We start from the raw sequence: 26080 nt of genomic DNA, 5'->3' as shown, positions 1-26080 counted from the left end.
TAAACAATTTTGTATTTATTTTTTCTTTGTCTTTTGTTTTTTAATGCTATACATTTTTAAAATTTATTTATTTATTTCAGTTAGGCTTCACACCCAGCATGGAGCCCAACATGAGGCTTCAACTCATAATCCTGAGATCAAGACCTGAGCTGAGATCAAGAGTTGGATGCTCAACCACCCAGGCAGGCGCCCCTGTATTTAGTCTTTGAATTGGTAACATAGGCACATAGAAAAAAACCCAAAAGATAATGAATCCCCACCTAACCCCACCTCCAGCCATTTAGTTCTCCTGTCTGAAGGTAATCACTGTTGCCACTTCTTGGGTGCCCTTCCCAAGACGGTCTGAATTTACAAAACATAAATATGCCTATATTCATGGAAAACACACACACACGGTGACATGCACAGACACACACGATGCTAGCATATTCCATATATTTTTCTAAACCATGTTTTCTTCACTCAGAATATATCAGAAATTGTATCATATTAGTATATTCAGAGTTATTAGTAATTTCATATTAGTATACTAGAGTTACATCATTCTTTTTAATGACTACATAGCAGTTTGGTGTGTGGGTGGATCATAATTTGATTAGTCACTTGGACACTTTGGCAATTTTAGTGTTTTTAAATGCCTGATTATTCCACAGAAATTCTCTAATGCTTCTATAACAAATTAGCTCAGAGAGCTATGGGGCTGCCGAAGATCACAGAAAGAGTAAAGAAAGTCACAGAACCTGAACTCTAACCCCCTGTCCAGGGAGTCTGCACCGTCCCACACAAGGCTTCCCCGACTATGTTCATAAGGCAACCTGAAGGTGCAGGGAGGAGTTGGTTTCGGTTAAGGAAAGTACTAAATTGTCTCTTTGGAAACAATTTAGATGTATTTCTGCCTTTGGCACTGTCGACAATTAAATTTTAATTTGGTAATATCTCTAGAAAACCCACAAATCCCAAGGCTATCTCTCTTTCCCTCTTCTAGCTTATTTCCCATGCTCTGAGGCAACACTATACAAAGGGAGACCAACTGAGAAATTGCTGAAGTGACTTACTCTAGAGTAATGGCAGGGAAAGTGGAAAAGTGACTAGATTGATGAGCCATTTATGAAGAATTTTAGACAGAATTTCAATGATTTGGGGACAAAGCAGGTGAGCGAGAAGGAAGAGACAAGACACTATATGGTGCCCTCTCCATAGTTTGACAACCCCCCACGTTAGTGAACCCCAGTTTACCAAAGTAGAATTAGGGGACAAGTCCCAGCCTCCCTTGCTATAGAATTGGAGAAGGTAAATAAGGTTCACGTACTTTGATTTAGAAGCAAAGAATGTGAGGAAATCGGCTGGGTGGCTAGAGTCCATTTTTGCTGGTCAAAGTACAGCAGAGGCAATATATTCTGGGGTTAGTCTTAGCAGATTGAGTTTCCTGACCACAGCGGACGTAGCAGCCCCCTTACCAGGCCAGTTCAATGGTATAGTTCCAGGCCTTGTTCTATGAACTAATATCCCTTCTTACTTAAACATGACTGGGAGAATCCTGTCATCTGGCTCTAAGAAACTGACACAACTACTTTAACTCTTTCTTGTTATATTTTCAAAAATATTGCTATTTCTTCATATATCAATTTCAGAACCATCTACTGACTTCATACATAGAAGATGAAAGTTCTGTGGTCTTAAACCACCTACACACTACCATATACCTCCCCTCCTCTCGTCCTCCCAATATAGTTATATCATAATTTTTGTTAAATCAGTTTATTATGTAAATATTATTCATAGCTGATCCAATAATAGAAATAATTACATTCCTTTCCTTTTGTACTTTTTGGGTTTTTCTGGAGTTAAGTGTACTTTTTATTTGCTTAATTTTCTGTGCACTTATCACTGTATTTTTTTTTTTAAGATTTATTTGAGAGAGCAAAAGTGAGAGAGATCACAGAGGGAGAGGGACAGGGAGAAGGAGAAGCAGACTCGCTGCTGAGTAGGGAGCCCGACGTGGGGCTCAATCCCAGGATCCTGAGATCACAACCTGAGCCTAAGGCAGACACTTAACTGACTGAGCCACCCAGGTGCCCCTATCACTGTATTTTTATATACCTGTCTCTTCCTCCAACCAGATTTATTGAACATAACAAAATTCTGTACACAAAGTGACCTGAACCTACTTGTACTTTTTTTTTTTGGAGTTAAGTGTACTTTTTTATTTGTTTAATTTTCTATGTACCTATTACTGTATTTTTATATACTTGTCTCTTCCTCCAACCATATTTATTGAACATAACAAAATTATGTATACAAAGTGACCTGAACCATATTTCAAAACATGGTCCTTTCTTACTAATATTTTAAGTCAATCCACTGAGTGTCCCAAAGAAGCTTACTCTAAAATTAATAGAAAATTGTCCAATATGCCTAAACAAATGGCCTAACTGCTGGAACTTTCATAGTTCTGTATGATAATTAACATAGGTAGGCTTGAACTCCTATGACAGGCTGCTGGAGAACTGATGGACCTAAAGAGGCCATTTTGTGCACTGCCACTGTGATGCCATCATGTTCCTGGATCATAATGTTCCCATTATCTGATTCTTGACAACCACGGGAATGTCAGTGGAGTCTGAGGTTAGCTTAGCTGCTTGTTGGGCTAGAACAGATATCATCCCAGCATGTTCATCTGACAGGGCCCCAAGGCAGCCCAGATCAAGTCCTTGTGAATCTGTGCACAAGACCCCAACAATGGATGGATTCTTCATTGTGTCTTCCAAGTGCTGCTCTAAGGTCACCTCCAAACTGTCTGCCGTAAGCCCTGGCCTATATCTTTATATACCTGAATATCCTTGGAAAAATCACTTAATCTCTCACCTCCTCAGTTTCTTATTGGCAAAATGTAGATAATAGGAGCTTTTTTTTTTTTTTAAAGATTTTATTTATTTATTCGACAGAGATAGAGACAGCCAGCAAGAGAGGGAACACAAGCAGGGGGAGCGGGAGAGGAAGAAGCAGGCTCGTAGCAGAGGAGCCTGGTGTGGGGCTCGATCCCATAACGCCGGGATCACGCCCTGAGCCGAAGGCAGACGCTTAACCGCTGTGCCACCCAGGCGCCCCGATAAAAGATCTTTTCATCAGCTTTTGTGAGGATTGAATAAGTTAACATACAAAAGAGTTTGGACAGTGCCTGATAGGAGTAAGTACTCATAAAGGTTAGTTCTTATTTCTACCCTCCAACAGTAAAGCCAAGAAAGGAGAAGATGGGAATAGAAACGATTGCCATATGATCATAGGAAGAAGGTTAGCTAACTCTGAAAGCGTTTTCTTCTGAGACGAAGACAATATCGAGGAGAAGGCAATTGTACAGTGGAGGCAAGGTAAATGAGCTCATTTAAACAGCGTGTTCCTCACACAAAGTTAGGTATCTCATTTTATAATGTTACACAAATTGGTTTATCTTTTCCTTCTATCATTGTGTTTGCCAGGAGCTTGGTGCCAGGTTTGCATTCTTAAGTCCCACAGGGATATAGGTCATCAGAATCCATGGCCCTGACTGAGTACAATTGCAACGCTTGTGTTTAGAAAAAGCAAACTAATCTAGGAGAGCACCGAGTGGGGTGAGCAGGTAAGAGGGGGGATAAAAGCACATTACAAATACAGTGTCGTTCAAAAGAACTCAGAGCAGGGTCTCAGAGAGGTATTTGCACACCCATGTTCATTGCTTCATTATTTACAATAGCCAAGAGACAGAAGCAACCAAAACATCCACTAACAGAACAATGGATAAAGGAAATGTGGTATATACATACAGTGGAATATTACGCAGCCTTTAAAAATGGGAAATTCTGTCACATACTCAACATGGATGAAACTACCTGAAAAGAAACCAGTTGCAAAAGGACAGCCAATGCCATATGATTCTACTCACATGAAATAGCTGAAGTAGTCAAAATCATAGAAACTGAAAGTAGAAAGGTGGTTCATGATATGAGCAAATGTGCATGATACCATGTTACAAGAAAGGAAAGGGTATCGCCTTTTTATTCTAGTCAGGTCTTCAGTTGACTGGATGATGCCACCAACACTGGAGAGGGCAACCTGCTTTCCTCGGTCTATGGATTCAAATGTTAATCTAATCCAGAAACACCCTCACAGACACATCCAGAATAATGTTTGTCAAATATCTAGGCATCCCAGTCAAGTTCACACTTAAAATTAACCATCACAGTAGGCATCCCTATTTAATGCACAAAAGAAACCAAAGTTTAAAGAGAGTGAGGGACATGCATATCAAAGCTATCCAGCTGGAAAACAGCTGAGCTAAATTCCAACTCAGATGGACATGGCTCCCAGACCTTGACCATTAAGTTATTCTGCTTCCTTTTAGAAACAAGTTTATGTCAGTTACACAAAATTATATTTGTAGGTGGACACCAAGAACATCAAAGCAATGTTATTGCTGCTTAATGCATCTGTAGATAGCCAGTGAATGGAGGTAGGGAGGAACAGAGGTAAAAGCAGCAGGGGACGGAGACTCAGTCTACATAGAGAGCTCCATTTCCTTTTCACTCTATTCCATCATAACTAGTGTTAATACATAGGCATATATTTAGAGAAGGATAAGGGTTTTAAACACAAAACACTAAGATAGTTATTACTCTGTTTTTTAAAAGCATTATTTTTCTAAGGTTTGTTTATTTATTTTACATAATCTCTACACCCAGCATGGGGCTGGAACTCACCACCCTGAGATCAAGAGTCACATGCTCTTCCCCTGAGCCAGCCAGGCATCCTGAGCATTGTCTTTTACAAAGTGTAATAGAACAATAGAACTAATGATCATTTAGTCAAGCTTCTTCCCATAAATTCTGACAAGACTACAGTACTGTAAGTAATCCTATCAAGCATACAATCATCTACTTTGTGTGACCCATTTATTCAAATAAGAACAAGAGAAAATAAAGGAACACAGGGGAAAACAGTGTAAAATAAGAGTATATTACCTTGGGATTTTGATCTGTAATGCTCTTTTTATGACTCCCTAGAGTCTTCTAATAAAACTTGTTACTTGTCAGAATGGAAGGTTTTGAAGCAGAAACACCATGTAACTAGAGTTCCAAGAAACATAAATGAGACTTGCCCTCATCAGATCAACAATTTTTTAATGTTAAGAATTCTCTTTCAAAGAAGAATTTGAAGCCTCTGTAACTGGTCTTTATTTTAAAGACTTAGAATATTTTTTTTATTTTTAATTTTTTTATAATAATTTTTTATTGTGTTACGTTAGTCACCATACAGAACATCCCTAGTTTTCGATGTAATGCTCCATGATCCATTACTTGCATATAATCCCAGTGCACCATGCAATACGTGCCCTCCCTAATACCCATCACCGGCCTATCCCAATCCCCCACCCACCTCCCCTCTGAAGCCCTCAGTTGGTTTCCCAGAGTCCACAGTCTCTCATGGTTCATTCCCCCTTCTGTTTACCTCCCCTTCATTCCTCCCTTCCTTCTCCTACCAATCTTCCTATTTCTTACGTTCCATAAATGAGTGAAACCATATGATAATTGTCTTTCTCTGCTTGACTTATTTCACTTAGCATAATCTCCTCCAGTCCCGTCCATGTTGCTGCAAATGTTGTGAAATCATTCTTTTTGATGGCTGAGTAATATTCTATTGTAGATATGGACCACATCTTTAAAGACTTAAGAATATTTTAAAACTGATTTGTTTAGCTGTAGAATTTTCCGGAACACTGATATTCTTTTATGTGAAAATGTTCCATTAAGGTTGTGTGTGTGTGTGTGTGTGTGTACACAAGGAAAGAGAAACTCCTAAATAACAACATACTTGCCAAATACTAGGGAGTCACTGTTTTCCACATCTTGATACCTATATTAGGAAGTTACAGCTACATACTAATTTGCACCACTTGGTCTGACAAAACAGGGACATTTCCTCAGGGGATGATGGAAAACACTGTTAGACACCAAATACCTCTCAGAGCTCAAGTTCTCAGATTGTAGCTGGTCTCACATGACTTTGGCCACATGATCCTGCAGAGTTTCAGTCTTTAATAACTTAAATATCCAAGTTACTAAAATATTTAGCTAATTATTTCTTTTTTCTATTATTAAGTAGGTGTTTTATAACCAAAAGTTAATATATTTAACTAGGAATGAAAACATACTTCTAACCTTAAGACTGTGCTGGTCTCATTTCTGATACACACACACATCATTTCCCTGAACCAATCCACAGGTGAGACACAAGAAATAGTGTATGAAAATCATTTCTTCTCTAGCCCACTGGGAACTGGCCAGAAATTAGGTCATCATTGGAAATGATTTCAAAATCTTCATTCGAGAAAAGCATGCTGTGAGTCTAAGTAACCAATATGTGATTTAGCAAACAAAATACAAGTGAACAAAATAGAATCCTCTTAGGAATGAGCTGGAGCCATGGATTTTTCCATTATGTAAAGATAGTTCTTACGTGAAATATAAACCTAAGCTGTGGTCATCAGGATATTATGCAACTTTCTAGGGCAATTTAAACCTCAAGTGAGAGGACCACAGAATAAAAGCCATTACAGTCTTGTTTCAAAAGGAAAAACCAAAACAGGGACACCTGGCGGGCTCAATCAATACAGCATGCAACTCTTGATCTTGGGGTCATGAGTTCGAGCCTCACACTCGGTGTAGAGATTACTTAATAAAAAAAAAAAAAAGAGAGAGAGAGAAATTAAAAGAAAAAAGAAAACAAAGAACAATACCCCTTGTATAACCACCAAATAATGACACAAAAGTTGCACTGGCTTTATGTCGAATGAGGTATTTTGGGCCACATGGCAAAAAGACATACTCTTTCTGCTTTTATTTTTATGCACTCATTTTTAGTTCTACAGAAATAAAAGCTACACCAAATTTTAAACTCTGTAACTGGATAATATTTTGTTTCTAGGACACTGACCCAACTTTTGAGGATATACTGCAGACATTTTAAGAGGCAACTACAAACATTGCTTTTTCACATTTCTGCAAACACGATGCAATTACCAAACCTGTAACATCTAGTAAAGATAGAAGCTGAGACATTTTAACGTATTTATAACTACAAACCAAAAAAAAAAAAAAAAAAACTTTCTGAATTAGAATGCATTTATATGTCAATATTTTTAATTTTCACAAGCTTATTAGAGAAACTAGTAAAGGACCATGGTGGTTTTAAAAAATTATGCCATCCCTGTGACAGTTTGTCCTGCTCTGCCCAAGCAACATGTGAACCAACGGGGCCCTTCTAATCTTGTGCCAGAAACACAATGGGACCAAAGCCAGGTTCTTGTGCAATGTGTGACGCCCTTGGTTTAAAGAGTTACTAGTGTGGCGACTTAGCTCATGTACTCCTGTCTGGTGCATCTGCATAACTAATGTTTCAAACTGTTAGTTGTTCTGATTTACATTCATCCCTGCAGTTTCTATTAACTTAATTACACCTGCCATCAAAGTAGTTGCCTTTGTTGCTGCAGTTTGTTGTTTTTGTTTTTTTAAAGATTTTTTATTTATTCATTCGACAGAGATAGAGACAGCCAGCGAGAGAGAGAGAGAGAGAGAGAGAGAGAGAACACAAGCAGGGGGAGTGGGAGAGGAAGAAGCAGGCTCATAGCTGAAGAGCCTGATGTGGGGCTCAATCCCATAACGCCGGGATCACACCCTGAGCCGAAGGCAGACGCCCAACCCCTGTGCCACCCAGGTGCCCCTGTTGCAGTTTGAACCCTGGCTTTACTCTTCCAGGAAATGAATTTGCTAGGTTTTTCCAGATCACTGCACTCTTGAAACCTCTGTACAGACTTTATAAACCTTGGTATTTTTTTTTAAATTTATTTGACAGAGACAGCCAGCGAGAGAGGGAACACAAGCAGGGGGAGCAGGAGAGGAAGAAGCAGGCTCCTAGCGGAGGAGCCTGACGTGGGGCTTGATCCCAGAACGCTGGGATCACACCCTGAGCAGAAGGCAGATGCTTAACGACTGCTCCACCCAGGCGCCCCAACCTCGGTATTTTTAACTTTCCTTTTTACCACATTTCTAGAACTATGTAACACATATTTGGAACATATTAAAGAGCTCTCTGCAGCAAACTTCAAGTTCCATCGCTTACCGCCAAGTTTACCACGGTCAGACAGCTCCTCTGGAAATGCGGGTGAGTGGAGGCACTCCGGCTGCCGGTCGGAGGGCCCTTGGCCTCCTCAGCCTGGGATAAGCATGAATCCTTCTTTGACCGTCCTGACTTTGCCCCCTATATAGCCTAAACTCTTGATCTCACACCTGTTCTCAATTCTTCTGTTCTGTCTCTTGTCAAGGCCCAGAACAGCTGTTCCCAATGCTTTGTGTTGTTAACATTCCACATGAGACTCAGGAGAAGCCTGATACTGTAACAGAACTGCAATTACTCTTGTCGTGCTTCAGTTTTGTGGCTCTCCTCTGGACTGTCTCCAAATTCTCTTGTTCAGTTTTAGCAGGCTGACCTAGAGTTCTCTCACAAGGGTCTGACTAGCACATGAATTAGCTCGTGGTTAAAGTCCTTCTGCTCAGGACTGGAACTGCCTCATCAGGAATTCATTTCCATTTCATTCTGAGCTTGCGAACATCAAGGACTCATGATACCTTCACTGTTTGCCTAAATGGTAATTGACTTCTGGAACATAAAAGAGCTGTGGTTATTTTTGTGGGGATAACAATGATAACATGAGGCACCCAGGGTTTGGCATGAATAATTCAGAGTTGTCCTGGTTTCTCTGCTGAGATATTACTGAAACACGTGGTGACCTTGAGATGCTAAAGAGTGAAAATGAGTGCCTAGAGCTCAGAAAGAGAGGTGGGATCAGAGAGAAGAATTTAGGAGACATCTGGGAGAGAGATGTGGCCAAACTTTGGCCAAGCACACTGTGATTACAGGTGAGCAGTGGGGAAGGAGGCCAGATTGCCAGGAGTTCAAGACCACCCATTCAAGAAGGTAGGCAAAGGCAGGAAGGAATAGAACAGGAGTTTGTTCCTGTGGTGGCAGGTAAAGGTAGCAATGTGAGAAAGGAAGGTTTTAAGCCTTAAAAGTAGAGGGAAATTAGTTTTAGTGAAGTAAAGCATTTCCTGGGGCAGGAGATTAAAGATAACATTTCCTCTATTTATTAGTTAGGTCAGCACTATTCAATAGAATTTTCTATGGTGATGGAAATATTCTATATCTGCAATGTCTAAAATATGGTACCCACTAGCCACATGTGGCTCTTGACATTTAAATTTCAATTAAAATTCAGTAAAATCCAGATTCTCAGTTACACTAGCCACATTTCAACTGCTCAATAGCCACAATAATTAATTTAAATTTAAACTTAAACTAGTGACTATTGCACTGGACAGCTCAGAGTTAGGGTTATTACTACCTAGAGTAGCAGATTAATCTCAAAGCATCATTGCCTTAAAACAAGAAAAGTTATTTCACCTGTATCACATCCAAACCAATCAGTGCTGCGGTGTGGTGGTGGGAAGGCTTTGTGCCACCAAGTCATTTGGAGATGCTGGCTCCTTCCATCTTGCGTGGCTGCCATCTTCAACATAAAGGCTTCAGGGTTGCTACGGAAAGGAAAGAGAAGGAGTATGGAGGATCTCTTGGGAGGCTCTATGGGCTTTGAATTGGTTTACATCACTTCTACCCATATTCCAATGGCTAGAAATAAATCACATGGCCCTACCTAACTGCAGGCTAGGCTGGAAAATATTTAACTCTGTGCCCAAAAAGAAAAGGAAACAAGTTTATGGACATACAACATGACCCTGACACATTCATCAACAAGAAAAAAAAAAAGTAAATTTGCTGAGAGTTCTGGGATCAGTCTCCAATAAGTCCTCCGTGAAGAACCGGAAATGAATCTTAACCTGTGTGCTGGAGGAGTGCATCTCGTACAGTTCTACATGTGAGGAAGAGACTGAAAGAGCAAAATGGGGCCATGGATTAAACAGAAAGCAAGGATCAGGAGGAAGAAATGCGATTAATAATAGAGAGTAGGAAGTTTGATTTTTGCTGGAGAATCACATCTTCCTCAAAAGGAAAAACAAAGGGAAAGTGTGAGAATATAGAGATTTCGATGTGAAAAGGGGAGAAATGAAAGATCATTGGGTTGAATCACTTTGTCTTCTCTGAAGACATTAGGAGCTATCTGCTTAATACAACAGGGCTGGGGGAAATCTGTGCGGGTGCTTAAATGAACAGAAAAGATTGGCATGGATACTGTAAAGAATGACTGAGGCATTTGCTGCAGAATTTGGAAGGGATCTGTTGAGGACTAACCTGGCGGCCACCATCTCCTGTAGGATGTGTCAGGTAAATTGTATTGTGCATCGTCTTTTTCTCTTGATACATATCCCTTTGGTAAGTCATAAGGTCCTGTTCATCTTCTGTTTTTTCATAGAGGTGGGCTTTGAAAATCTAACTTAGACTTTTTCCTTCTGCCATACTTAATACACCAGAATACGTGTAAAATATCAAAGCTAGTGACTAGACGAGCATGCAAGAACTTTAAGAAAGATTAGATGAATAGAAAATATTGAAGCTAGTGATTCATATTTTGTCATCAGTTGAATTACCGACACTGCATCATTTGAAGTTTGAGAATGAAATGACTTCTCGTTAACAGTGAACTAAAAGTAGGAAGAAAATACAAATATTCTTTATCAGTGATACTGTAAAATCTTGGAATCACAACCAACAGTCACACAGTTTAATATTATCTTCTGTGTTTACTGCCCACTCCCTATTCCACCTCCTCAGCTTCCTTTCTACCCAGGTTCTTTAAGAGCTCTCTTAGAAAACATTTATTATTTAATACGAGGTGGGGTGGGAAGGCAATGTCTCACTTTCTGTAGTTGACTTTTTTGTTTTTAATCTGCTCAGATATTCTTCTAGATCCCCTTTCTTAGTCCATGTGGTTAAATGGGGCTGACTGACTCCCAGGCTCCAAAGGTGACCCTTAAGATTCAAGCCTGGCCAGTCAGGCTATTATATTCTCCTGCCCACATTGATGGGCACGAACCAAGCCAGACCAATCGAAACTCTCCTTGGGATTTTAACTGGAAACAGAATGTGAGTTCTGAGGAATGTAAGTCTGGGTACTCATAAGCATCTTTGTCAACACATTGGGACAGCTTGTCTCGAGAATGAAATCAACGCAAAGCAAAAAAAAAATCCAAGAGATACAGAGTGAAGAGATAGAGATATAGAGACAGAGAGAGAGAGAAACAGAGACTGTCTCGAATTTATCAAGTCCCTGGATCCAGCCATACCTGAAACTGATACCCCTGAGCATTTCAGGTAATATGAATCAAGTACCCTTTCTAATATAACCCTGGAAGAATTGGGCTTTTGTCACTTGCAGTGGAAAAGGCCCTGACTGTTACACTTCAAAAATACGGGTTCAGGCTGAAAAGGAGAGAAATTTGAACAATTGAATGCAACAGGTAGTCCCTTCATTTTTATCTCCCTCGAATTTTTGACCTTTTTGATAGTGGTACTTATGGTATGTCCCAGGGGACAAGAGTAGAAAAGAAAATAATAGAAATGAAACTCAGCCTTCTCAATTGCTGAGAAAGCTTAGAGTAGACCTACAACATGGTAAAGTAACATCGGGCTTCATTAGGCGCTTCACTTGATAGTGTCTCAACCCATTACTACTCCCTATTGCTTATTAAGGCTTAAGTCAGAAAAGTTGGTCAGATGTAATGTGATAGAGTAGCAAGTGGATTTACCTGGACTGAGCCTCAGTTTGCACTTCAGTGGCTGTGTGACATGAAGAAATTGCTTTATGTATTACAGCCTTTACAAACATAAAATGGATAAAATATCTTCTATTGGTAGAGACGGCAATTATCCCCTAACAGCCCTTCTCTGCTTTACCCATAGTAACAAAATATTTAGCTAAGCACATGCCCTCTCATTTCCCAGCCTCCTTTGCCACTTTGTGTGGCCTTATGACTAAATTATAGTCAGAGTCCGTGGGATGTAAGGGACAGTGTCCAGAGTGGCTTTGGGGAATCTTCCTTAGGAGACAACTGCTCAGGCAGACAGCCTCTTCTCTGCTGTCCTGCCTGCCACTCCCTTGAAGTGTATTCAATAAAATTCTATCTCCTTTATTAAAAGAGAGAGAGAGAACTGGATATATTGTTCTTCATGTAAAATTCTGCAAATGCCATCAATAGGGAATAGGTTAAATTATGGTACATACCCTCCTAACCCTCTCAGACAGAATTAGCAACCTTTACTAGATGCTCTCACGACACCATTTTTTCCTACTTAGACATGTAATGATGTTTTACTTTTTATGATTATTTAGTATCTGCCTCCTCCACTACACTGTAAACCCAACGAAGGCAGGGATCATTAGGGAGGACATGCTGTGCCCGGTGCTTAGCACCATGCTCGGTATACAGTAGAGGTTTAATATCAAATGTCTAACATAAACACAACAGAATATTACCCAGCCATCTAAAGTACAATAATGTAGAATTATTTATTGACATGTAAATTTACTCATAATGTTAAATTAAAAAATCAAATTATATAATAGTAGATAGAGCATGATCTCATTTTTATAAAAAGAATAACTATGTATACAGATCCCTTGATCTAAATGTTAACAGTGATACAACTACGGATGATTTTATTTTCTTTGTAACTCCTCATACTATCTAAATTTTAAAAATAACATTCATTTGATTCATTATTTTCTACTTTACACAACTCTCATTTTGAAAAAATCAAGTAGATTTAAAACAACTTTTTTGTTACAAAATTTCTCCTGAACATACAGTAGTCAGACAACATTAGAAGCAAGCTGGATTTCTGAATGCAACTAAAAAGGCTGGATTATATTTACCTTGATGCTATTTCTGATTAAAGTGGGCTTCTTATAAAATGATCATTATGATACCTTCGTTTCTGTATAATATTTATTGTTTTAATGTCCATAATTACCCATTAGACTCTTCTCTCTCCTCTTATTCACATTCCTTCTCAGGATATGGAGAATGGAATACATTATCCTAGCCTATGTTTTAGCTAAAGACAAGAAAGATAAAAAATAGTTAAAATGCAATGGACTTCTAAATGGAAGATAATGTCAGCGGCTGCTCCATTTAAAGCACTTTCCTTACATGAGGCAAGTTTGCCAAGGAGAAGTTTTTTTTCCTAACAAAACACCAAAACGTTACCAAGATTCTAAAAGTATATTCATTTTAAACAAACACTTTTGATAGTCTTACTGGTTATAAAACTATAATTGGGCTTTTTTTTTTTTTTTAAAGTAGACTCTATGCCCAGTATGGGGCTTGAACTCACGCCTCCCGAGATCAAGAGTCGCATGCTCTTCCAAGCATCCCTGTAATTGGGCATTTTTAGGATTAGCTTATAGTTTTCCCTTTTAAAAGATATTAATTTTTATAAACAAGACATTTACAGATAGTCTCTACAGAGCAACATAATCATAGGTATCTTAAAAGGTTAAGTAATTGCACTTATTTTATACAACAGTTAGTGTTATTGTGGGGAAATGGAAGATACTTCTGTATGTAAATTCCTTTCCCAACTAAGTGTAACTGACAGTTTCATTAAGGTCAGTCTAAAGTAAAAAAAGAAAGAAAAAATAGGGTAAACACTGGATATGGCAGTCTGTCTTTTAGTAACATTAATTTTGCTGTTCTTGCTAGTTTCAACCCATGGACACAAAGACCTCAGCACCATATTAAGAAGTGACACCATGACCTATCAAGTGTAACAGCCCCAGGAGAATTCTTATACCATCATTCATTTTCAGTAAAAAGTCTAACAGAACAGTGATAAATATTGTGTCTCGGAACCTTCATCATACAATACGAATCATTTCTCCTACAAATCGTGAAGAAGAACGTGTGCTGCACAGCTAGGCTCTACATATTCTCTGGAAGCTCAAAAAGTTCAATGACATCCCATCCATCTTCATTTCAGATCTAATAGCATAAAAGCTGGGTTTTCTAGGTAGGATTTCCACAAATTGGAGAAGCGTGACATTGTAGCACCATCAATAATTCTGTGATCAGCTGACCAGCTCACATTCATGATCTGTGCTTTGTATACTTCTCCTTCCTGGTTAAATCGGGGAAGGGCCTAGAAATAAGGCAAAGAACACAGTCAACTTTCACTTGCTCGAAGGCTCTAGCGACAGCAATGGTGGAAGATTAAGCAAACCCCCCCTCCTTGTACTAGACAAGAAATGGGCATCCCAAATGACCTGAAAATGCTAACTCTGATTTTTCCCATTTTTATATTTGCCTCAAGCTTTTTGTTTCTCCAAGGTACTTCCCTGTCCCCTGTAATTTCCATATATACAGTAAATCGCATGTCAGAATCTAATTATTTAACAAATATTTACTGAGCACCTACAATGTACCAGGTACTCTTCTTGACTCTGGGGCTAAACCAGTGAACAAATCAAATCACAATTCTTGCCTTCTAGGAGCTAACATTTTAATGTAGAGAGAAACAATTAAGATAAATAAGTAAAATATATAGTATGCTAGATAATGAAAAGCGTAAAGGAAAAAATAAAGCCACATGGAAAGGGGAGAGAGGGTAGGCAGGGGCTAGATGCAGGCAGCATTTTTCGTTTGACAGGCTGGGCAGGGAAAGCCTCACCACGGCTTCCTCACTGAAGGCAGTGAGGAAAAAAGCCAGATGGATACTCTAAGAGATACAGAGGGGAGGCGTGACTGGACTGATGCAGGAACAGCAAGGTAGGCAGGATGGCTGCAGCAGGGGGGTAGGCATGAGAGGTAGGAGATGAGGTCACAGGTGGAGCACGGGGAAGGCAGGACCCATTGTCAAGAGCAATGCTTCTCAATCTGTCTTTGGTAAATGACCTATTGTTATTTTTTTTTAATTTCTATTCCATTGCAAGCTATTTTTTAAAAACATATCCAATTACTAAAGGACACCTGGGTGGTTGTCAGTTAAATTACTTAAATAAAAAATTAAAAAAGATAAACAAAACACAAGCCCTATTAAGTTCTTCTTATTAGATTCAATAGACCTAAAATCATCTGTCAAACTGCTTTGCAAGTTTCTAAGGACTATTCTCCCTTTCTGCACTGACCTTCTTACAGTCTGAAGCACCAGTGCAGGGCCATGTAGGCCACTGCAGCTACTTTGGCCTTGAACCTGAGTGAGGTGAGAAGCTACAGGAGGTCTCTGAGCAGAATGGCTATTTACCAAAAGGGGAAAACTTCAGAAGGAGCAAGTTTGAGGGTGGGGGGGTGGTGTATATCTACAATCCAGAGCAAAATACATTTCTTTAAGGAAAAGGAAAGACAAGACTTGGTCAAGTAGGTTGAACCTATAGGAAGTCAGAATTCCGTGAGATTCAAATGCTAAATTCTTGCCGGATGGGGAATGGGTGACAGGGAAGGTATATTCAGAGAAACTCCTGATTTGCAAAGAACAGAGTCCGCTATGTGTTCTGGGATTTTTCTCCCTATCTCCCGTGTGCCAGGAGGAAAAGTAGCTGCTAGGAAGAGGGAATAACGTAGCAGCTGAAGTACTATCTGCAAGAAAGCAAACCAAAGGCCGAATGAAAGTATCCACGGAAGTTTCGGATGCCGATACAAAAGTAATAACTCATGAAAGACAAGTCCCAGACATGCTCAGTGTGCAAGTATCACAAGTATAAAGAAGAAAGATTCTCCTGGAAACATGAAGACCAAAATAAGTCAATATGGTGATGACATTTAATAATGGTGGTACTGAAATGGAATCCAAGAGCTTAATACTTTGATTCTGGTGGTTCTCAACACTGCGTTAATAGAGAAGCCCAAGCCCTACCCACCACCTCCTCAGTTCTGATTCAGTTGGTATAGGGTGAGCTTAGGCATTCTTTTTCAAGTTCCCCAGATGATTCTAATGTGTAGCCAAGGTTAAGAATCACTGCAACCCTATTCTATGTCAGTGTCTCCTGAAACATGGCCAAGAGTTCACTCATGTTGGAATTACCTGGGTTCTTCTTTAAAATATAAGTTCTGGGGGCTCTGTCCCCAAGGCCAAGAATATTGCCTTTTTTTTTTTTTTTCTAAGAGAGGGAGGGGGAAGGGGGTGTACAGAGGGACAGGGAGAGAGAGAATCTTAAAGAGGCTCCACACCCAGTATGGAGCCCAACACGGGGTTTGATCTCACAACCCTGAGATCATGACCTAAGCCAAAATCAAGAGCTGAACGCTTAACCGACTGAGCCACCCAGGCCCCCCAAGAATACTACATTTTTAACTAGTACTCTCAATGAGTCTTGAACAGAGTGAAGTTTGAGAAAAATGGTCTAAATGGTGTCAGACTTAGTTATAAATAATAATTTGGCTTACTATTAATAATAATAATAACTGGCTTACTACTATCTTTGGTATTTGGAAATAAAGATATTTTGATAGAAGCATATTGAGCATATTTGTGATTATTCATAAAGACGTGCATCTGTGCCTCGCATGAACCACAGGGATTCCATACGGAACAATCCGGGTCACCACCATTTATTACACAAAGAGGCAGCCACTGGAAGTGCAGGCCTACCTCTTAGGAAGAAATGACTGGCTTAAAGCGCCAAATGGTACACTCAAACCTACGAAGTGAGGGCAAAACCTCAGAAATGGTCCCTCTTGTGTTTACCGTCCCAACTTGCTAAAACTCTTTTGCCAATTATTTAATAAACACACCTGAATGGACCCGAGAGCCCCAATCGCTACTTCGGGCGGCAGGATCACTGGTTTGGCGTAGGTACCACCGATCTACAACATGAAAAATAGTAAAAAGGAAGAGTAGAAAAATTAAGCTTTTGAGGAACAAATGGGAAATGAAATATTTTTAACTGAGCATATGATCAGAAACGTTAAGTTATGGTTGATGAATGTGAACATTTCTATTACTCACTGATCCAATGTTGGAAAGAGTAAATGTTCCTCCTGTAAGATCAGTGGTACTGAGCTGACCTGCAGAGCCCAGTTTCTGGAGGCGGTTCAACTCAGTGGCGATCTCAAATATGGAGTGGATCTGGACGTTTTTCACATTAGGGACAATCAACCCCTGCTCAGTATCCATTGCTATCCCTATGTTGTGAGACGCCTAAAACAAAAAAATTATACAGTAGGCCTTTTCATAAGTTAACAGAAAAGAAAGGACCAACCTTCACCGTCAAAAACAACAACCAAAAACTATTTCTACCAGATTGATGATGATTTAAAGAATTTTTAAAGAATTTTAAAAAGATTTTTTGGAAAAAATAATTTTTTATCAGTAAGAATATTGGGCAACAGGCTATTTCCATTCATTATTAGTGGATATATAAGCTGGTGGAGATAGAAGACTTTCTGGAGAATATTTAACAATATGTACGAACATTTATAAAACTTCGTGTTAGGGAGATAAATACAGAGTATGTAGAGATACAGAGGGATACTGAGTTCAGACTGTGAGTCTGAGAAACTGCAAACAAAGTGTTTACCAATAATGGGCTAAATAAATAACAAAATGATATTTATTGACATGTACTGACATCCATAATATATTAAGGGGAAAAGAAATAAGTTTAAAAAAATTTAAGTTAACTAAAACAATATGTATCAAAACATATTATTTTTGTTAAGTATGTGAAAATAAAATCCTGGAAGGATGCACATCTCAGCATCAACAGTGAGTAATCTTAGGGTCATGAGATTGAAGGTGAAGATAGTTACTTTCTTGTCCGAATTTTTTACAACAAGTATATACTTAATCAGGAAATTGTATTAACTACATGGGAAGATTTTATTTATTTTATTTATTAATTTATTATTATTATTTTTTTTTTTTTTTAAGTAGGCTTCACACCCAGCATGAAGCCTAATGCAGGGCTTAAACTCACAACCCTGAGATTAAGACCTGAGCTGAGATCAAGAGTTAGATGCTTAACTGACTGAGCCAGCCAGGTGCCCCTCATATGGGAAGATTTTAGATCTAACCCCCTAAAATATCCTATAAGCACAGGACTAGGTAGAAATATAAATAAGGATTAGCATCCCCCAAACAATTCTCAGTCTCAATAAATCTTCACTCCAAACGGAAGAGTTCATTCAAACAGAATTCACACTTTCATTACTTTTCCTATTTCCACTTAAATTATTCTTGTTTTAAAAACTGTAGGAACTCCACTTTGAGAGAGGTTATCTATTTGAGGGGAGGGGATGTAGGATGGTTAACATAATCCATTGCCTGACAGCCGTTTATTTCCATTATTTTAAGCGATAAACCAAAGGGGCTCAAAAAACGGAACTCCATATATCTGAACAGTATCATTAGTAACCAGTAAAACCAATGACAATAACAAATTATACTTCAGTTTAATATTTTATCCCATGTCTTTAATTCTAGTCTAAAAAAATCACTATTTGAGGTACAAAAGAAGGTTTTCCAACCTATAAGCACAGCTGCACCATTTTCTATTTATAACAAGAACTTTTCCACGACACATAGCCAACCTTGTAAGTTATGTTCTGGCAGTTTTCATCCACAGAAGCATTAAGGATAGGAAACTGTAGTAGTCCCAAGGAAGCAGCCTATTTAACAGAAAGAGAATGCAACATCAGCACTCTTAACTCAGAAAGGGAACTGGAAGCAGTAAGAGGTGTGAGGGAATGAGGGAGAGAGCCCTTATTTACAATGAGCTTAATTTCTAGTCTTTATGTACCTAGGCATATTACTCCCAGTGTTACCTTCAAGCAGTCTGGAACTAGGTCACCCTCATCACTTAAGAATAAAAGATAAAGTCATCAGGCAGCTTGTAAACATCAAGGAGATTTTCAAAATAAGTGCAGAGACTGACCAAAGTACCAAGCAAAATGTCTAAATTCTACATGAGAAGAATTTTACATGTAGAATCTTACATGAGAAGCAAACCTGAAGTTCAAAAATACATTGCATTAAAACAAAAAGGCAGTAAGCTGTTGCCCTGTGCAGAAGCAACAAGCACTAAGGGCTTCCAAGGGCACTGACCATCAGCGGCTAGTGTTCCACTTTGTGTCCTTGGCCAAGTGAAGGGCACAGCTGGTGTGAACATCTACTTATAGGCCACCTCCCTGAATTGATGGCATTTATGTTTCCCTCCTCTGCTTTCTTCTCCCTTCGTCTTTTTTCCTTTTTTTCCTTCTTACTCAGTACCATTCCTCTTCTGTCCATATTCAGATTTTCCTAACTGTCCCCTAAATGTTCTTTATACCTGTTTTTCTGCCCATCCAGGATCTAATCAAAGTTCACACATTGCATTTTGTCGTCATGCCTTGTATTACATTTAAAAAATAGGTAAATAAAAATGCTTAAGATTGTCCTTCAAGTCCACCCTCCACCTTGGCCTTCATCTAGTCCAATTAAGAGTTCTTTATATGCATTGTGTTAAGTGTTATTTTTCTGTGGGTCAGTGGTCAGAAAAAAAAAAAAAATCATTTCCTTGAACTAGAGAGTTAAGGCAAGTTTTACTAAGCATTTGATTTGACAACTGTAACTTAAATCTTCTTTATATAAAAATCTATAATTAAGGTTAAAGTTTACACATAAAAACAGTATTTTGAGCGCAAACCAAATTTTGTAAAAGAAAAAACAAGGTATGTGTGTCCCTAGATTAAGAGGTCATTTTTTTCCCTATACAATACACTGTAGTATTTTCCAAACGTTCTGAAACTTATATAGGCAGAAAAAATGTCATTTTAAAGTAAAGAAAGTACACTAAATGTTATTTTCAAAATAAAAATAAGGTATTTCATTCAGACTGGAATGATGAAGAAAAACGATAAAATAAATTCAGTATATTAAAAAGCTGGTCTCTCCTTGCTTCAAAACAGATGTCACCAGTGTCACTCACATGTTTTTATCACTTGTCACTCACATATTTTTAATTCTCCATTTTCCAGCTCCTTCCCTCACTACAGATCTGTTCCAATTTTTCCAGGAGGGGAGGAGGGCCGATGGAACCTTTCCTTAATCTACCCCAAACAACCACCATACCTGTCCTCTCTGCCTAGGCTCCATCTGCCTTTTACCAGATATTTTTAGTGTCTCTTCTTCCTTGATTTCTATTCACCCACTAAATAACTGGAATCAAGCTTCTACCTCAACAATACTTTATTCAAGCAGTTCTGGCTAAGGCCACTCATGACCTCTTAATTACTAATCCAATAGTAGGTTTGTTTGTTTGTTCCCATCCTAACTTTTTTCTTAAAGGGCTTTGAAATTCATTAAGTAATCTCCACACTCAACGTGGGGCTCAAACTCACGACCCTGAGATCAAGAGTCACATGCTCTACTGACTGAGCCAGCCAGGCGCCCCCATCACAACTCTTTTCTTCTCTCTTGGCGTGAGAGGCTGAATGAACAGCCCCAATGGTTCATGCTTCTCGTGTATCCATGCCGTTTGGTGGAGCTTTGCGCTCTGACTCTGCGCTCAGTCATGTGACTCTCTTTGGCCAATAAGACAAGAACAAACGTGATGCAGCAGAGCTTGGAAAAAGTACTGGAGCATTTCTGCTTCCTCTCTTCCTCCCTGCTAGTACTATGAGACCACGTGCAGGCTAGCATGCTGGGGAGCTGAGAAAGACAGAAGGGAGAGAAACGAGTCCTCCCTGCCAAGGCTGTCTTATGACAGCCCACCCCCACCAACCTACTAGCTGTCTGTAGACACAGAAGTAAGCTCTGCCAGGATCAGCAGACTGGCCCTGCTTACCTGTGGACTCATGAGAAATAATAAATGGCCGTTGTTTCAAAACACGAAATTTGGGAGTGGTCTGTTATACAGCAAGAGATACACTCTGGCTACTAGGAGACACTTTCCTGGTTTTTCTGTCGTCATACTGCTGACCCCACTTACTCTCTTCCACTGTCTTGGCCAAATCCACTTCCATCTACCCCTTAAACAGTGAAGTAAAATCCTTAGCCTTCTTTTCTTCTCATTTGCACACAATCTGGGTGATTTCATCCACCTGATTCAATGAGTGTGCCTAAAAATGACTCTATAGCTAAAATACAGCCCAGATGTCTCCTTTATAGACATCTATTACATCTCATGTTCATAGACTATTCACTTAGTTATTTGGGTAGCTGCTAACAACTGGAGATAAAGACCAGTTTGTGCCCCAGGAGGCTCAGCACACAGCGAAACGAAAACTGAGCAAACACTTGCACGCACTGAGATAAACTGCAACGGGAAAGAGGACTATTTAACGGCGCCAGCCACAGAGGGCTTCTGGAGGAGGCTATTCCTGAACAGAATTTGGCATCTAAGATGTGCAGGTATTTGATCAAAGGAGGAGGGGGTATTCCCACGACTATGCAAGCTTCATCTGACCGGAACAGGAGGAGTGCCGGAGAGATGAAGCTAGAGGGGTAGGAAGCAGAGACTCGCAATCCTATTTATATGCCAAATTAAGGGGTTTAGAAACCAGCCTGAAGACAATGAAGGAGACCACTGGAAAGAATCAGGGAATAACACGGTGCTTTCATTTATGGAAGATTCGTCATGGTGCAGTATGGAGAAGGCTGCAGGTAAGGCACACTGGAGTTAAGAGACACCAGTATGCGTTTTTGAGTAAAATAGACCAGAACCTGAAACTTAGCTTCTCCACTTACGAGCTATATATCTAGACAAGTTTCTCAACTTCTCTAAGCCCTAATTTCCTTAAACGGAAAGTGGGAATAGCAATATCTACATGTCAGGGTTATTCCGAGAATTAAAAGAGATGATGTGTACAGCACACTCAGTCCATGGTCTGCCACATGATACCTGCTTCATAAATGGTTATTAATATGAGCTAGACACTGAGCTGCTTACGGTCAGCCGATGGTCTGGTTTTATACCAATCGCAAGGCCTAGAAAAGATTCCCAGGACCCTCAACATAAGTTTGTTGAATAAATGAAAATGATACATGTCAGTGATATGCAAGATCAATACCAAGTCTTGTATTTGTTCAAATTAGGATTTTGCTGGAGTGATCCTTTCAGAATTAAAGGCTTTACTGAACTGGCAAGCCAATCCATTATCTAGCTCAGAGAGATGAGCTGATAAAAAAATGACACAAATTTTAATTTTATAAATTCCTAAGAAACAAAGAAATAGTACACTTGTACATTTTTTTTAACTACATGATATGGTGAGAACTAATATTTTTATCTAAATCCATAGTTAACATATTGCATATTTGCAAAACAAAATTGTAATGTCCTATTTAAGCCCTGTTGGAAGTGACTGAAATCTCACCTTTAAGAAGAAGGGCATAAAGGTGAGTTTAATTCCACGAGCCAAAGCAATGGGTTTTAATTCTTCTCTTAATTTAACCAGTTCAGTAAGGTCAACTTCATCACAATATCCAAAGTGAGGTATCTTGAGGGCTGCAGACATGGTCTTGACCATCGCCTTGTGAAAGCCTGGAAAACAAACAAACAAACAAATAAATGAACAAAATTTTTTTTGCATGGGAAAGGGTAAGGGAGAGGGAGAGAGAAACTCTGAGCAGACTCAGTGCTGAGCACGGTGCCCAAGGGAGGCTTGATCTCACGACCCTGAGACCATGACCTGAGCAGAAACTAAGAGTCAGACGCTTAACCAACTGTGCCACCCAGGCATCCCAAATTTACATATATTTTTAAATTCTTTTTTTTTTAAGTTTTATTTATTTGAGAGAGAGGGAGAGAGAGGAACAGAGAATGCTCATCCTAGTGGGGGGAAGGGCAGAGGGAAAGAATCTCAAGCAAACTCCCCACTGAGCATAGAGCCCAAGGCGGCTCAATCTCATGACCCTGAGTCCATGACCTGAGCTGAAACCAAGAGTGGGACATGTAACCAACTGAGCCACTCAGGCGCCCCTATATTTTTAAATTCTTAAATCCTTTAAACCTTTTTACTAAAATTGAGGGTTTTCTAATGTCATTTACTTTTTTGACTAAACTCTCCCTCTCAAGGCTACCATCTTCATTATGTAACTGAAAGATACTAATTCCAATGCCGGAGCACTGACTGCAGCACAGAACCCAGTGTCAAGTGTAATAGTATTAACAGGTAACTGCCTTTAATGCTGTGGTATATAAAAAAAATATATAAAAGGAGGCAAGCCATGTATTTACTTACTGGCTTTCTTGCAAAGCCACACTTCTGGAAGTTAATCATCCTAAGAGTTTATAAATATCAAATCAGAGCTAGCTATTTCGAAGCTAACTAAAACTTATGTTTATAATCCTGAGTCTTTAAAAAAGAACAATTATCACTATACAAGTTTATATTCCAAGAAACCTGCTAACACATTACTCTTCAGAAATTATCAGTAAAAATTAAAATATTTCCTGGTAAAACTGTTATTTCACCATTTAAAAAAGTATGATGAATTTGAACTTCCTCCCAAGAATTGAGAACACCATATTATATACCTGGATCTATTAAGGTAAATTTCCCCAAATAACTTGTAGTAGTACCTTGCATTACTGTTGTTACCTTTTATGGGTTCTGTTCTGTCTTTGCCTGTGAATATTGGAGGTTTCAATATCGGTATAGGAACAGTTCTGTCTTTTGGTTTTGGTGGAGGTGCCACTATTTCAGCTTTTGGAGAAGGAGGTAATATAGCTCCAGTCTGCTTTTCCAAATAGTTAAGAATATCTTCTTTAAGTATTCTGCCATCTTTTCCTGAGCCAACAACTTCACTCAGCTTAATCTAAAAAAAAAAAAAGACACATTTTAATGTTGAAAATAAAACCAATGTAGGAAACAAAGGCGAAAGAAAAATTGAATTTCCTTACTACTTACAGCCCATTGACAAGTCCTTGAGACAGGCAAAGTGACATTCCTCCAGGAAGTCACCTGCCTCGATGTTAATACTTTGCTAAGAGCAAAAGGCAATCTTAGCTTAACATTATCCTGACCTCAGGATCCTATAAGTTGTCTTTAACGTACAAAAATTCCTTTGGAATCTTCCTTTATCTCTACCCCTCAAGACATATGTTGGCAATCATCCCCCAATCATATGACCCACTGATGCATATCTGAAGGGTCTCATAACTAGGGTTTGATTAGACAGTAATAAATAACCTTTTCCTAACAATAACTAGCCCCCTCAAGGTTTTGGAAACCTTGCTTCCAAAATTCCTTAGAGATTTATGCTATCCCTAACCCCCTCCCAACTTGAAAGTATATAGTGAGCCACTCCTCATGACCCCAGGGCAGCTCTTTCTGCCCATTGGTCCTGTTCCCATGCGTTAATAACACCACCTTTTTGCACCAAAGACGTCTTAAGAATTCTTTCTTGACTGTTTGCTCTGAACCCCAACATTTTCCTACATCAAAAACTATCCAGAAATAAATATATCCATCGTTAAGGTCTCTAAGTGGAATTTAATCAATTGAAGGTAAAAATAATCTCTGCCCAATATAAATTTGTATAAGGAAATAACATTTTTATTTTCTTAATAGAATGCTATAAACTATAGCTACCCTTCCTGTATAATCATTTCTTACCTTTTTTACTCATTTGTTACTTTTGTATATACTGTTCATTTGCCCATGTGGTAACAATGCAGTATCTACATTGTATATAATCCATACCTATGAAAACTTACATTTTATAAACAGTCAACTACTTTTAAACTTCTTGCATAGTACTTAATAGATTTTTTTTTAATTTTTGGAGACTATATAAGAACTGAAAATTTAAAGAGTTAAACACTACAGCAAATGTACACCAATGTTTCTGATCTTTTGTAGACAGCAAGATGGATTCGCTCAGGTCAAGCAGTGACATAAGCAGCCAAAGGCATTGCAGGTAAGACCAGAAATCACCGAACCCAGCACAGTACTAGGGTCTGATCATCAGTGAGGTCGTGCAAACCTGGAAGAATCAGAAACTGGTAGTCATTAGAACCAGAAGAGGCCTGCCAAGTCCCCTTAAACTTTAAAAAGGTTAGACCTCTGTAGCAAACAGACTCTCCAGATGCTGACCCTTCCACATCTGACTGCATTAAAAAGGCAACTGCCACCAAAGGTTCGCCCGACTGACTTGTGAACCTGAGAGTCCCTCCGCTGCCTGACCACAGTAAGCAGCCTGCGCCAAGAGCCCACCCAGCCCAGACGCAGTCCGCTCCTCAACTGTGCACTCAGGGACGGACTTGGTGTTACTCCTTATTGTATCTTGTTTGTTGTGTGACTTTACATTGTACTTTGTTTTGTGTGACATGTATGAAGCCAGGTTAAAGGCGTAGAAAAATGTCATTGAGTTTAGAATCCCGAACCTGCTTTACAATTATGTTAACCCTGCTTTGTGATTGAATAAAGCTGACACCGTGGAAAGACACAACTCATGTACATGCCTTTATAGCATGTTCGAGACAACCTGGCCATCAGTAAACTAGTAATACTTAAAATAATCATCATACAAAAGCCCTCTCAGTTTTTTTCTCACAGTTGTTTAAGATAAATACAAAAACTGAAATTAATTTTACTGAGTAAATTTAAATTTACTGTGAGTTTCTCAGCCCAAGTTAAGTGTCAAATATGTATTTTATTATTTTGTTTGTTCTTCTTTTTAAAGAGTTTATTTATTTGAGAGAGAGAAAGAGAGATCGCCTGCCTGAGCAGGAACAGGGGGAGGGGCAAAGGGAGAGGGAGAGGGAGAAGCAGACTCCCCACTGAGCAGGGAGCCCTACAGGGACTCAAAATCAGGACCCTGAGATCATGACCTGAGCCAAAGGCAGATGCTTAACCAACTGAACCACCCAGGCGCCCCTTATGGTTTCTACATAATAATAAATGATGTAATTCCTCTTTCCACTAGATACTCATTGTGAGATTGTGATTTATAGTAAGTCTATTTTTGGTCCTTCTCCCCATTTCTGGCACAGAGCTCCTAAAACCCTTGAAAGGACCTGTGTAAAGAGGTCTCTTTTGTTATGTTAATGAACTTTTGGATAGCCCTCAGGGAACTAAAAATGGAGGCTGGTTGCCAGGGGAACCAACCCTGTGATTAG

The 26080-nt window shown here is 39.1% G+C and overlaps 3 protein-coding genes across 5 annotated transcripts in view; all 3 read right to left on the bottom strand.

Annotated features, from left to right (window-relative positions):
* Positions 1–9638, bottom strand: part of LRRC39 (leucine rich repeat containing 39) — a 30200-nt gene extending 20562 nt beyond the window's left edge. For 2 of the 3 annotated variants that reach the window (XM_008697668.2, XM_008697670.2), the window contains exons 1-2: positions 9490–9638; positions 8152–8688 (exon numbers count right to left, since the gene is read on the bottom strand). The gene's annotated coding sequence lies outside the window, so the exon portion shown is untranslated. The remainder of the gene's footprint in view (positions 1–8151; positions 8689–9489) is intronic. The other variant, XM_008697666.2, reaches the window with a different exon arrangement.
* On the bottom strand, positions 1986–10349 carry LOC121102005. The gene is given in 5 exon segments (XM_040626728.1): positions 1986–2600; positions 2603–2820; positions 3920–4103; positions 9490–9620; positions 10336–10349. Coding segments are annotated over 5 exon segments (684 nt in total). The 3' UTR covers positions 1986–2463.
* Positions 10350–12531: 2182 nt separating this feature from the next.
* The window catches only part of DBT (dihydrolipoamide branched chain transacylase E2), a 46981-nt gene continuing 33432 nt past the window's right edge, over positions 12532–26080 (bottom strand). The window contains exons 6-11 of the mRNA XM_008697659.2: positions 23559–23775; positions 22332–22498; positions 18567–18644; positions 16984–17175; positions 16770–16841; positions 12532–14181 (exon numbers count right to left, since the gene is read on the bottom strand). Coding sequence (XP_008695881.1) covers positions 14014–14181; positions 16770–16841; positions 16984–17175; positions 18567–18644; positions 22332–22498; positions 23559–23775 — 894 coding nt within the window. The 3' untranslated portion in view covers positions 12532–14013. The remainder of the gene's footprint in view (positions 14182–16769; positions 16842–16983; positions 17176–18566; positions 18645–22331; positions 22499–23558; positions 23776–26080) is intronic.

Source organism: Ursus maritimus, unplaced genomic scaffold (genome assembly GCF_017311325.1).
Source record: "Ursus maritimus isolate PB19 unplaced genomic scaffold, ASM1731132v1 scaffold_12, whole genome shotgun sequence".
Classification (NCBI taxonomy): Eukaryota; Metazoa; Chordata; class Mammalia; order Carnivora; family Ursidae; genus Ursus; species Ursus maritimus.
Note: the sequence above shows the minus strand (reverse complement) of the source record. Positions and strands in the feature narration are given on the sequence as shown.